At 45.4% G+C, this 12127-nt stretch overlaps 1 protein-coding gene across 1 annotated transcript; it reads left to right on the top strand.

The window, feature by feature from the left end:
• Positions 1-749: 749 nt before the first annotated feature.
• On the top strand, positions 750-4340 carry LOC309373626 (pleckstrin homology-like domain family A member 2). The gene is made up of 2 exons (XM_081917960.1): positions 750-1413; positions 3899-4340. Exon 1 carries the CDS (start codon positions 948-950, stop codon positions 1374-1376), a length of 429 nt encoding a protein of 142 aa, XP_081774086.1. The 5' UTR covers positions 750-947; the 3' UTR covers positions 1377-1413; positions 3899-4340.
• Positions 4341-12127: the final 7787 nt, after the last annotated feature.

The following is a 12127-nucleotide window of genomic DNA, read 5'->3' as shown; positions in this document are numbered from 1 at the left end:
CTGAAGTGAGAGTTGGTGCCTCTGAATGGCCCATCACAAATACTGTATATGCAACGTTTTTCAGTGTCATCAGGTCACATGTTTGGCTACCAGCCATAAAAAAGATAAAGGGACCCCTAACCATTAGGTCCAGTTGTGGACGACTCTGGGGTTGCGGCGCTCATCTCGCTTTATTGGCCAAGAGAGTCGGCGTACAGCTTCCGGGTCATGTGGCCAGCATGACTAAGCTGCTTCTGGCATAGCAGAGCAGTGCACGGAAATGCTGTTTACCTTCCTGCCAGAGCGGTACCTATTTATCTACTTGCACATTGACGTGCTTTCAAACTGCTAGGTTGGCAGGAGCAGGGACCAAGCAACGGGAGCTCACCCCATTGCGGAGATTCGAACCACCAACCTTTTGATTAGCAAGCCCTAGGCTCTGTGGTTTAACCCACAAAGGGTGCAATAATAATCGAGAATCTAGTGAAAGCCAGCACTCCTAGCTGGGAAGGGTGTGGGGAATGGGAAAGTCATTGTCAGGTCCTGCACCCCACTTTTGCAATGACCATTGCAGAGCAACACCTGCAGTGGTGATGATGGCTAAAAGAAGATTGTCAGTGGAGAGTTGAAGGACGCAGTGTTAGACCGTGGGGAATTGAGAGAGAGAACGCGGCGGGGGAGGCAGTCTGGCGTGGGCGGGGCGATGGAGCCAGCAGGCGTGGGCGGGGCTCGCAGGGCGGGGCCTGGGACGTCTCTCCAAGGCCATAAATGGTTCTCTTCTCCCGCAAAGCGCACAGCGAATCCCAGCCGCGTCGCGGAGCCGGCGGGAGAGGCCAGCGTCCCCGTCGGAAGACAGGCAGGCAAGCAAGACTGGCAGGCGGGCGAGCGTGGCCTTGGCGCTGGTCCCCCGAGGCGATCTCGGTGCGGAGGCTCTGTTGGCGAGCGCGGGCAGCAGCAGCAGCAGCAGCATGAAGGGCCCGGCCGCCGCGTCGCCGTCGGAGGTGATCCGCGAGGGCGAGCTGGAGAAGCGCAGCGACAGCCTCTTCCAGCTGTGGAAGAAGAAGGCGGTGGTGCTGAGCAAGGACAGCCTGAGCCTCTTCTCGCCCGAGGCCGGCAAGGCCCGGGGCGGCGGCGGGAAGGAGCTGCGCTTCGGCTCCATCCAGAAGGTGGACTGCGTGGAGCGGACGGGCAAGTACGTGTACTTCACCATCGTCACGACGGACCGCAAGGAGATCGACTTTCGGTGCCCGGGCGAGAGCTGCTGGAACGCCTCCATCACCATGGCGCTCATCGACTTCCAGAACAAGCGCGCCATCGAGGACTTCAAGAGCCGCCAGGAGGCCGCCGAGCACGCGGCCGCCGCCACCCGGGACAGGCGCCTCGCGCGCGCGCCCTGAGCCCGACACACGCGCGCCCCCGAGCGAGAGACCAAAGGTGAAGGAGGGAGCAGGAGATGCGCGGCGGGATGGAGGGGCGGGAAAGGGCCATAGCCAATCGTGAGCCGGTGGCTTCTTCGTTTTGTGCACTAAAGTGGGCTGGAGTTAGTCCCGATCGAGGAGGCTTAGTAGGAATGAGCTTAGCAGCAAAGGCGGAGGTGGGCGAGATTTGAAGGGACGAGGAACTGGATCCACTGGAAATCTACTCCGCAAACTCCACCGGAGGTGCGGGGTTGGGGATAACTTCTGGCTTCCTGGGCTGCGGAGACAAAGAACCAGCAGCAGCCAAGTGGGAACAGGCCTTAGGGCGCCCCGTTGCTGAACTGCCTCTTCTCTTCCTCCTCCCAAGCCCTCTTGCCGCTTGTTGGCGGACCAGCGGCAGCCAAAGTGCCCAGTGCACTTGGGAGGAGGAGAATTGCAGTCACTCCGGGGTAGAGCATCTGCTTTGGGCACAGTTCACTCCCTGGCATCTCCAGGTAGGAGTGGGAGAAAAACCCTGAGGGGGCTGCTGACAACCCTGAGATGGGTGATTCTGTATAAGGCAGCTTCCTTTAAGAGCCATTGCTATCGGAATGCACAAAATGTGTTTGTGCAACATGCAGGCAAAGCTGAAGTTTGCGCTAACTCAGCTGGAGCGAGCTGAGGGTGACGCTACCTGCAAGCAGCCACCCCTGGGACTTTTAAGGGCAGAACAATTACAGAACATGTGGTAGTCCATGATTCTTCTTTATCCATATGTGTTTTGTTTTGCAAAACTGCAGCCATGTATGCTGCAAACCAAAAGGGGAGGTGGGGGAGGACTGACTTTGCAGGGAGAGCGATTTTTGGCAGGAAAAAAGTAAGTGTGTTTCGGGCCAAAGTCCATGTTCTCCAGTGATATTAGACCATAATTCTTGGAAAGTGGCATGTATGTACTCAAAGGGTCTTTCCTGCACAGAACTTTATGCACCCTGTTGGTGCCACATAGGGCTGGCCCACACAGACTATGTAAGTGTGTGCTTCTCTTCTGACTGACCAGAAATCTTTCCTGTAAAAATGTAATTAAACTATAATGGAGGTGTATTGGGAGGGGTGTTTAGTTGCTCTTGAAGCTGCAGAACATGTTGGGCTTCAGCAAGGATATTTCAAAGTATGAAGGTTGATGGCCTTGTAAGCTCTTAGTGCTTATTATGCCAGAGCAAGTTTTTTGCAGTCCTGATCACAATTCCTACAAACTGAACTGTTAGTGACTTAGTAGATATGTTTAGGATTGCATTGCTGAGATGCTCTGTCCCCGAATTGTGGTCCATGAGCTTCATTCAGGTGGTCCACAGGGTGTGTGGCGGAAGGCAGGAGCCGGCACACTGATCACTTTAAATATACTGATTTTTAAATGTACTTTTGATGCTTCTTTTATTTCTTATATTCAACATTGTATATGTAATACAGTACAATATAAGAAATAAAAGAAGCAATAAAAATGCATTTAAAAATCATACGCATCTAGCACACAGCACCTTACAATTCCTACACAGGCAGAAAAATCATTTAAGTGGTCTGCCAACACCCTCAGCAGGTTTCATGTGGTCTGTGGTAGTAAATGTTTCAGAGCCACTGCCTAGTGCTCTAATGTCAACTCGGGGATTTATTGTGAATGTGCCTTTGGACAACTTTGAATGCTGCCTGCTATGCCATTTGAAAAGAGGGAAATTTTTTTCAGTGCACTGCTTCTATTTCCATTGACTCTAGTTACTGCAGATTGGAGGACTCTGCCTAAAACATTCAATAGCAATTGTTCTCCTCTCACCCTAATCCCACTAATTATATGGAAGAAAGACTCGTCCGCAACCTACACTGAAACATAAGAAATGCAGCATTAGCTGCTGCTTCATTTTGTATTCAGGCATTTACCAGAGGAGTAGTCATTTTAGTCTGCTGCATTAAAAATAGCCTTATGGCACTTTAAAAATTTATTAATTAAAAATTAATAGGTTTATCATGGCAAAAGCATTTGCACATTTTGGTCCATAAAAACCTTTGCTGTAAATCAACTTGTTAATTCTTCAGGCAAGGATAACTGGATACTTTGAGGCCAAGGACCACACTGACTCCCAAAGTGTTGCCCATGAGTCAAAATGGCTGCAGCCAAAAATCACAGCAGGATCCATGGGAATAGTCCGTAAAAAACATTTGTTTATTATTAAAATGAAAAAAAAAAGTTGTAGGGACTTTTTGTCATCATGTTATTACAACAGAGGACCTATAGAAAGAATCATTTAAAAAACAAACAAACCAGCAATATAATTTCAAAAAATATATAGTGAGGTTATGGAGACCACAGATGACCTCTTACATAGCCTGTAAGTTGGCCACCCCTGCTTTTAGATGCCACAAGGCTCTTATTATTTTTTATTTAAATCTTTTAAAAACCAATTTGAGATTTCTACTTGGTCTTCGTCATTTTGCTGACTTCCTCTTGCCTTTCTCTCCCTCCCCATCTATAGAACATTATTCTGGAGGACAACAGGACCAAGTGTCTTTGTGATTCAAGTGCACCAGAGCAAGGTACCAATGAAGGAAAGCAAAGAAGGATGCCAGCGACTGCTAGATCTCTTCGGATCTGATGAGGCTGCTGAGCAGGAGAGCCAAATCTTTGCTGAAAGGCTTTTGCAAACCAAAGAAACTTTTGGCAAACACAAAGTCTGGCCAACTGAAGAGGAGGCCCACTTTGCAAACTGCTATTTTGTTTTATATTTATAAGATGCAAAGACTATCCTACACCACCTGGTGGGGAGGAAAGACATAGTTTAAATTATTTGTAGTATCAATATTTTGTATTTATTTTGATGAATGCTTTTTAAGCAAATAGCTGTCTTAATGTTGCTTTTTGCATTAATGTAGCCATTCCAAATAAATGATGTGATATGTTCACTTTATTTTACCACATATCTGAAATGAGCCTCTCTTTGTAATTGCTGTTAGCAGTTAGATTTTGATCTAGACTGAAAGATGTTGGCAGTAAAATTATTAGTACAGTGGTACCTTGGAAGTCAAACGGAATCCATTCCGGAAGTCTGTTCGACTTCCAAAACATTCGGGAACCAAGGCGCGGCTTCCAATTGGCTGCAGGAAGCTGCGGAAGTCGCGTTTGGCGTTTGGATTCCAAAGAATGTTTGAAAACCGGAACAATCACCTCCAGTTTTCAATCTTTAGGGAGTTAAAACATTTGACTCCCATGGCATTTGAAAACCAAGGTATGACTGTGTAGATATTGCACTGATCAAATCTGCAGAGAGAGCTGGATTTCCACCAGCATGCCTGCCCTTCCACCTGTACAAAAGGAGTTAAAGTCTATTTAGAATGGCAAGCTAGGATGACTAACCTTTACCCATAGGGTCATGAAGACCATGTTTCGGTAATTGGAAGTTGTTGCGATTTAATATATTACAGAGCAGAGAGAGCTAGGCACTAGGTTCATCTTTCACTGTTTCCTAGAGCAGTTGCCCCAAGCTTAAATTGAGGTTTATATTCTTACCACCAGCAGCAACAGCTTTCAACTTGAAATAAAATACTTTAAATAAAATACTTTGAGTGCCCTACTGACATATATGAATTGTGATCCTATATCTGGTTATGCAGGAGACCCAAAGTAGAATTCTTCCATCTGAACAAGACTAGCCCATAGATTTCAGATCAGAGTGTGCAGGAAGACAAGTGCAGGCACTGCCACTGTATTCCAGAGAAGAAGATCCCTTTAAGCAGAAGAACACAAGTCACACTTGCTGGAGAGCTCAAGTAAAGGCTCATCCAGACTTGCACTTGCCTCGTGCTTAGAAAGCATGTGTGATGACCTCTTTCAGGAGAGAGGCAGGGGAAATGGACCCTGTTAATTTCCCTTGATCTCTTAGTGGCTTTCAGTACCATCAGCCATGGTATCCTTCTGAAGCAGCTGTCCAAGTTAGAGGTGGGTGGCCCCAATTTGCTGTGCTTCCTGTCCTACTTGGATGGTCGTTTCCAGAGGGTGGTGCTTGGGGAGTGCTCTTCAGCCCTGTGGAGCCTTCCATGTTGGTTCCCCCAGGTTCTATTTCATCTCACAGGCTGTTTAATTTCTATGTGAAACTGCTGAGTGGGGTTCTCCGGAGTTTTGCAGAATATTGTCAGCCACATGCCCAATGACACAGAGCTCTAATTCTTTACACCTGCAGGTATAGCAGTGGATATGATGGATGCATTGTCTTGCCTTGTTTATAGGCTAGATGAGACCTAACAAACTGAAGCTCAATCCAGATAAAACTGGGGCACTGCTAGTGGGTGGGTCCCTAGACCAGATGGATGGGAGATTGCCTGTTCTTGATGGGGTTACTTCTGGATCCGCTGTTGTTGCTTGAAGCTCAGGTGGCCTCAGTGGCACAGAGTGCCTTCCATCAGCTTTGGTTGATAGCCCTGCTGCGCCCCTATCTGGACAGAGATAACTTCTGTCATCTATGTTCTGGTAACCTCTAGATTTGATTACTGCATTGTGTTATACATGAAGCTGCCTCTGAAGATGGTTTGGAAACTTTAGCTGGTGCAGAATTCAGAGGCCAGGTTGCTCACTGGGGCAAGAGAGTTGGAGCATATAACACCAGTCCTGCCCCAACTGCACTGCAGGAAGTCTAGAGGGTGGCAAGAGGGTGCATATAGCACATGCCATGTGATAGTAACGTGTAGGGCCTACCCAAGACATTTTGGTACTGAGGAGGACCCCAAAATGACCCCACCCCTTCCTCCTCTCTTCTAGGGAAGAAGGGGCCAGGGAAGATCTGCTTCAGGAACTGCTTGGTGGGGTGGGGGGAGAAAGACCAACATCAGGATCTGCTGCTCCGATGGACCCTGCTACCTGAGGCAATTGCCCCATCTTGTCTCATGGGTGGGCTAGCCCTGGAAATGTGTACAGTCATACCTCAGGTTACGTTTGCTTCATGTTACGTTATTTCAGGTTGCCTCCCGTGGCGACTCGGAAGTACCGGAAAGGGTTACTTCTGGGTTTCATGGCCCACGCATGTACAGTAGCACTAAATTGCGCTTCGCACATGCGCACAAGCACCTGCGCAGATACGGAGCTTCAGGTTGTAGGATTTTCACATTGCAAACGGGCCTTGGGAATGCATCCCGTTCGCAACCAGAGGTACCACTGTAATGTGGTATGACCTCATTTCTAAATAAGCAAGATGGCATCAATCTTGTCTGAAAATCATACTTGGGCCCTCTTACATGGAAGCTCATTCTCTGTCCATAGATGTGCAGCAAATAATTGATGGGGATTTTTTTTTATCTTAGAGAGGAGACAGTGGCACACTGCACATCTGTAATTTCCTAAATAAATGATGTACACATCCTACTGTGATGAAAACAGCAAAGTTAAAAATTGCAGCCATACCAAGTCAAAACGTTTACCAACCACCGCTATCTGTATTGTATGATTTTCTTGGATGAAAATTCCACATAATCATTATTTTGTAACTTCCTGTTTTAATGAGTTTCTCAGAAGGACAATCAAGAAAAAACCAAAACTTTTATCATTCCCCTTCCCCAGCCCACATATTTCCAGGCTAAAACTCTCCACAGTCATCCTTATGAGGAATCTGTGCCTGTGAATTGTATTTAAAAAAACAGTTGGATGCTCTTTTGCTTGGTCAACCAATGAGTTAAGGACTGGACAGTCTTGGACTGCTCAGTACAGCTGGCTCCAAAACAATGGAACTGAGGGGGAGGGCTGGTGATTGGCATCTGGAACTCATCAAGGCTTCATCTCAAAGGGGCTTTTATAAGGGAAATTGGTGCCTGCTCAGCTTCCAGTGTGGCCACTTGCAAATGAATGTTGGCCTAGTTGCCTTGTTCTGGCTTTGAATTGGGCACTGCTCAGCCACACCATAATTCATTAGGATTGTTGATGTTTGCTGAACAAAATTTCAGTAGAAAGGCATCGGGATTACCTTTTGAAAACAAAAGAACACGCCAAGAAAATTATCCTGGGGATCTGAAGTAGAACGAGTTTTCTGGGCGCTGCAAATAAGCGCTGGTGTTTGTTCAAAGACTTGCCTGCAAACTATAATGCAGGAAGAGAGGGTGTTCGCGTTCTCCCCCTTTCACTCTGCTCTTGTCTTTGACTGGCAAAGCGTCTGCAGAGAGGCCCTGGAGATGCCAGAGATTGAAACTGGAATCTTCTGCATGCAAAGCATGAGATCTTGCCACTAAGTGCTCTGCCCACAAAGCTGGAACTAGGGGAGGGAATTGATTCTGTCCACATTTACAGGTGACCTACCTAATTTTCACTTTCTGATCTGAAACAATGCACGAACTGAAACATAGCCATCCTTTGAACTTCTCCAGCCAAGGAACATGTAGTCACAAACATAATATACTAAAATGCTTCATATGCGGGGAAGCCAATTTGCAAAATTGTGCATATTAAGCAAGAGTGCATGGAAAATGTGCTTGTTGGGAGAAATTTGCACTAAAATGCTGATGAATTTTCAGGGGGACTTTAAAAAAATGCTTTTGAAACAAACTTAAGGTGAAAGATACAAGGAATGGAGAGGAATAGAAACTGAATGATTTGCCGGTCCCTAGCTTGAAATCAAGGATCATGCTGAGCCCCAGCATGTAGCATCTCAGTAATGGTTTCTTCAAAAGGGTGACATGTGACAGATGCCTGACTCAGCAAAACCCCAGTGCCTATGATCAGGAGAAAAGTCTGCACCAGCTGAATAAAATTTGTCCTGTCTCCCCAAAGGTTAAATCTGCAACTAATAGGCATAATTTGGGAGCAGAGAGCCAGCAGCAACTTTGCTTCTGTTAGCAGCACTACAGACCTGCTTCTTTGCTTAGAACTGCAGAATTAGGAAGTCATGGGAGGAGTATCTTTGCTGGTCATTTCCTTCAGCAAACTTGGCCAATATAGTTGATGCAGCATGAGAATATGTGGTTCCAGAAAGTCTAGGGAGAGAAGAGGGGGGAGCAAACCAGATTTCCACATTCCATCTGTCAAACTGAGATTTTTCAGGAAACAGTGAATAAAACTCTCCATCATAAAGAAGAAAAACAAGTGCAATTGCACACTTCCAGAGATATTTTACTTTCTTGGGCTCCATGATCACGGCAGATGGTGACAGCGGTCACAAAATTAAAAGACGCCTGCTCCTTGGGAGAAAGGCGATGGCAAACCTAGACAGCATCTTAAAAAGCAGAGACATCACCTTGCCGACAAAGGTCTGTATAGTTAAAGCTATGGTTTTCCCAGTAGTGATGTAGGAAGTGAGAGCTGGACCATAAAGAAGGCTGATTGCCGAATAATGATGCTTTTCAATGATGGTGCTGGAGGAGACTCTTGAGAGTCCCATGGACTGCAAGAAGATCAAACATATCCATTCTTAAGGAAATCAGCCTTGAGTGCTCACTGGAAGGACAGATCCTGAAGCTGAGACTCCAATGCTTTGGCCACCTCCCTGGAAAAGACCCTGACGTTTTGAAAGATCACAAGGAGAAGGGGACAACAGAGGATGAGATGGTTGGACATTGTTCTCGAAGCTACCAACATGAGTCTGACCAAACTGCGGGAGGCAGTGGAAGACAGGAGTGCCTGGCGTGCTCTGGTCCATGGGGTCACGAAGAGTCAGACACGACTAAACAACTAAACAACAACAAGGAGAGATACTGTTGCACCTGTCTTAGAGATGCCCATAAATTCTGCATCACAAGTGTCAGAGTATTCCGTAATATGCTTATGAAGTAGGGAAATGCTACCCATCCAGTTATGAAGGCACCAAATGGTTTATTGCAAGTTGTACAGGACTTTTGCCAGATTGTGCATGCACTTAACATCCTGACCAGAGGACCAGACGGTATCTCTGTCAGCACGACACTTGTACTTGTGCATTTTAAAATACGTGCTGCTTATAGCCTGTTTGTTTTTAGTAAGTTGCCTGTATAACTGGCTGGACAGGAGACAGCTTGAGGACCATATGTAAATTGTTTCGAGGTCCTTTGAGGAAGGCAGGGTGAAAATCAATAAATCAGTCAGTCAGCTGAACCCATGTAATTGAGTCATTCACATTGCAAGGAGGCCTAGGCATGGTGAAAACTAGGCTGGCATTAATGTATGGCATCATGGCAGCCCAAAGTAGCTTCACCAGCCCAAATAGCTTCATCTCTTTTTTTTTTTATAAAAAATTTTATTAAGATTTTTTACAGATACATATTTAACAAACAGAATAGGTTTCATAACATCCTTTCATTCTATTGTGGACTCCCTCACGTCTCCCGCTTCCACTTTCATCATTAAAAACGAATTTTTCCAAGCAAATTATCATCTTGTTTATGATCTTAAGTGCAGTATTTAGGTTAAACTCAAATAAAAAATTATAATTTAATGGTAGACAGTTATTTCTGCTCTGGCTTCCTTGTTAGGATTCAACCAAATTACAGTACTTTTGTAAATAAATCTTAAATTTCTTCCAGTCTTCTTCAACCCTCTCCTCTCCCAGGTCGCGGATTCTGCCAGTCATCTCAGCTAGTTGCATATAGTCCATCAGCTGCATCTGCCATTCTTCCAGTGTGGGTAGATCTTGGGTTTTCCAGCTCTTAGCAATAAGTATCCTTGCCGCCGTTGTAGCATACATAAAAAATGTTCTGTCCTTCTTTAACACGTTCTGGCCGACCATGCCCAGAAGGAAGGCCTCTGGTTTCTTGGTGAAGGTATACTTAAATACCTTTTTTAACTCATTATATATCATTTCCCAGAAGGCCTTCACTTTAGGGCAGGTCCACCAGAGGTGAAAGAATGTTCCTTCATTTTCCTTACATTTCCAACATTTGTTATCAGACGAATGGTATATTTTAGCCAATTTCACTGGGGTCATGTACCATCTATATATCATTTTCATTACATTTTCCTTCAGAGCATTACATGCTGTGAAGTTCAGCCCGGTGGTCCATAACCTTTCCCAGTCCTCAAACATAATGTTGTGCCCAATATCCTGGGCCCACTTTATCATAGCCGATTTAACCAATTCGTCTTGTGTGTTCCATTTCAGCAGCAAGTTATACATTTTTGAAAGTACCTTGGTCCAAATAGCTTCATCTCTTAATTAGTTACCGGTATCCTTCAAATGAAGGTTTTCCATTTTCCATGTTGACGATCCCAGGCAAAAACATTTAAGCATGGGATTTCTCATGCACAGCCCACTCATATGAGGCCCATAGAGTACTTAAGCCTCTTTGTACAGGCATCATTCAGTGTATGGGTTGTGTGTGCTGGAAAAGACATCCATCTTGAGAAATGCTAAAGGGCCTTGTCCCTTTGTATGTGTTCAATTTGCTTCTTGAACGATGTGGGTCATTTACTTTCTTCCAAATATCCCTGTGTAACGCCGGCTCTGATGATCCCAGCCAGTATTCATTGGTTTGGGAGATATTCGAATCTAATGTAGGTTAAACTTTGTTCTAAGGTAATTTATGCACAATGCTGAGTTCTGAAGTCTCAGCACAGCTCATTACACATAAATTACCTTAGAACAAAGTGCAGATACATCACACATGCATCTTAAAGCGCTTTAATTATCACTTACAAATCTTCCAGCACTTCGGCTAATGTGCATACTAACACTATGCTTTTTCCACTTTAAATATCACCCCATACACAACTGTAAGCAGTGCAGGACTGGGATGCTGGCTAAGACTTGACTAGACTCTGGTGGGAATATCACAAACCCTCCTCTCGTCTCCCCCTTCACCCACTGCTGTTTTGCAATGAACCTTACAAGGTTGGGGAAAAGTCATATCAGCTTCACTAATGCTGTGTTGGTTTGTTATTGTATTAAAGTATTATGGAAGGCAATGACAATGCATTGTGCCCAGACTTGCCCTTTTAAAGAAAACAAAATTAATTCCTTCCTTCCTCCCTCCATCCCTCCCTCCCTCCCTCCCTCAACAATGGCAGCACCAATGGGTGGTGGGCAAATAAGGTTTTCTGTGGCTTTCTCTCCATTAGCTCTCCAAAGAAGGGGATCTGCTGTTACATAGACCACTCATGAATGAGAAACATATTTTAAGGGGCTGGCCTAAAATCAAGCTGGACATGATTAGATCTGACTGGAGAAATATTATACCAGCATCAGATCTAACAAGCAGGAAGCTCGATTTCGGGTTTAGCCTTGATAGAGAGGAATAGATGGGGGCAACCTAAGAAAATTCCAACCAATTCAGGCCCAGTTAACATTTTCAGATCAGATTCTAGTTCAGCAGTGCCCCCCAGATGCTCTTGGGCTGTAACTTCCATCATCCCTGGCCATATTGACTGGGGTTGATGTGAAATACTTGAAACAAAGACATCTCAAGTGAAAGCTCAAATTCAGAGCCACTACTCTACTCAGGCAAGGGATTTCATTTGTGGGCATGACCTCCTCAGGGAGGCTCATGTGGCACCTTCTTTCCATATCTTTAGGCGCCAGGCAAAGACATTCCTCTTCTCCCAGGTCTTTGGCTAATTAAACAACCCCTGGCCTTTTACTATATGTGAGGGAGGGGGTTACTGTTTTTATTTGCCACTATGTTATGTATTTTTGCATTTTTATCTTGTAAACTGCCCTGTGATTCTCAGGAGGATGAAGGGCAGTATAGAATTTCTTCCTTAACCAAAAGCATCTATGTATTTCTTCATTTTTTAAAATATTAATTTATCTGGCTAGGTGGCC

The sequence above is a fragment of the Podarcis melisellensis genome, assembly GCF_964234715.1.
Source record: "Podarcis melisellensis genome assembly, chromosome: 1".
In the NCBI taxonomy this organism is placed as follows: domain Eukaryota; kingdom Metazoa; phylum Chordata; class Lepidosauria; order Squamata; family Lacertidae; genus Podarcis; species Podarcis melisellensis.
The sequence above is the reverse complement of the archived record's forward strand: the minus strand, read 5'-3'. Positions and strand labels throughout refer to the sequence as shown.

What these genes read in the sequence shown, in the direction of transcription:
- LOC309373626 (XM_081917960.1), top strand. Translation starts at nt 948, where the DNA reads ATGAAGGGCCCGGCCGCCGCGTCGCCGTCGGAGGTGATCCGCGAGGGC.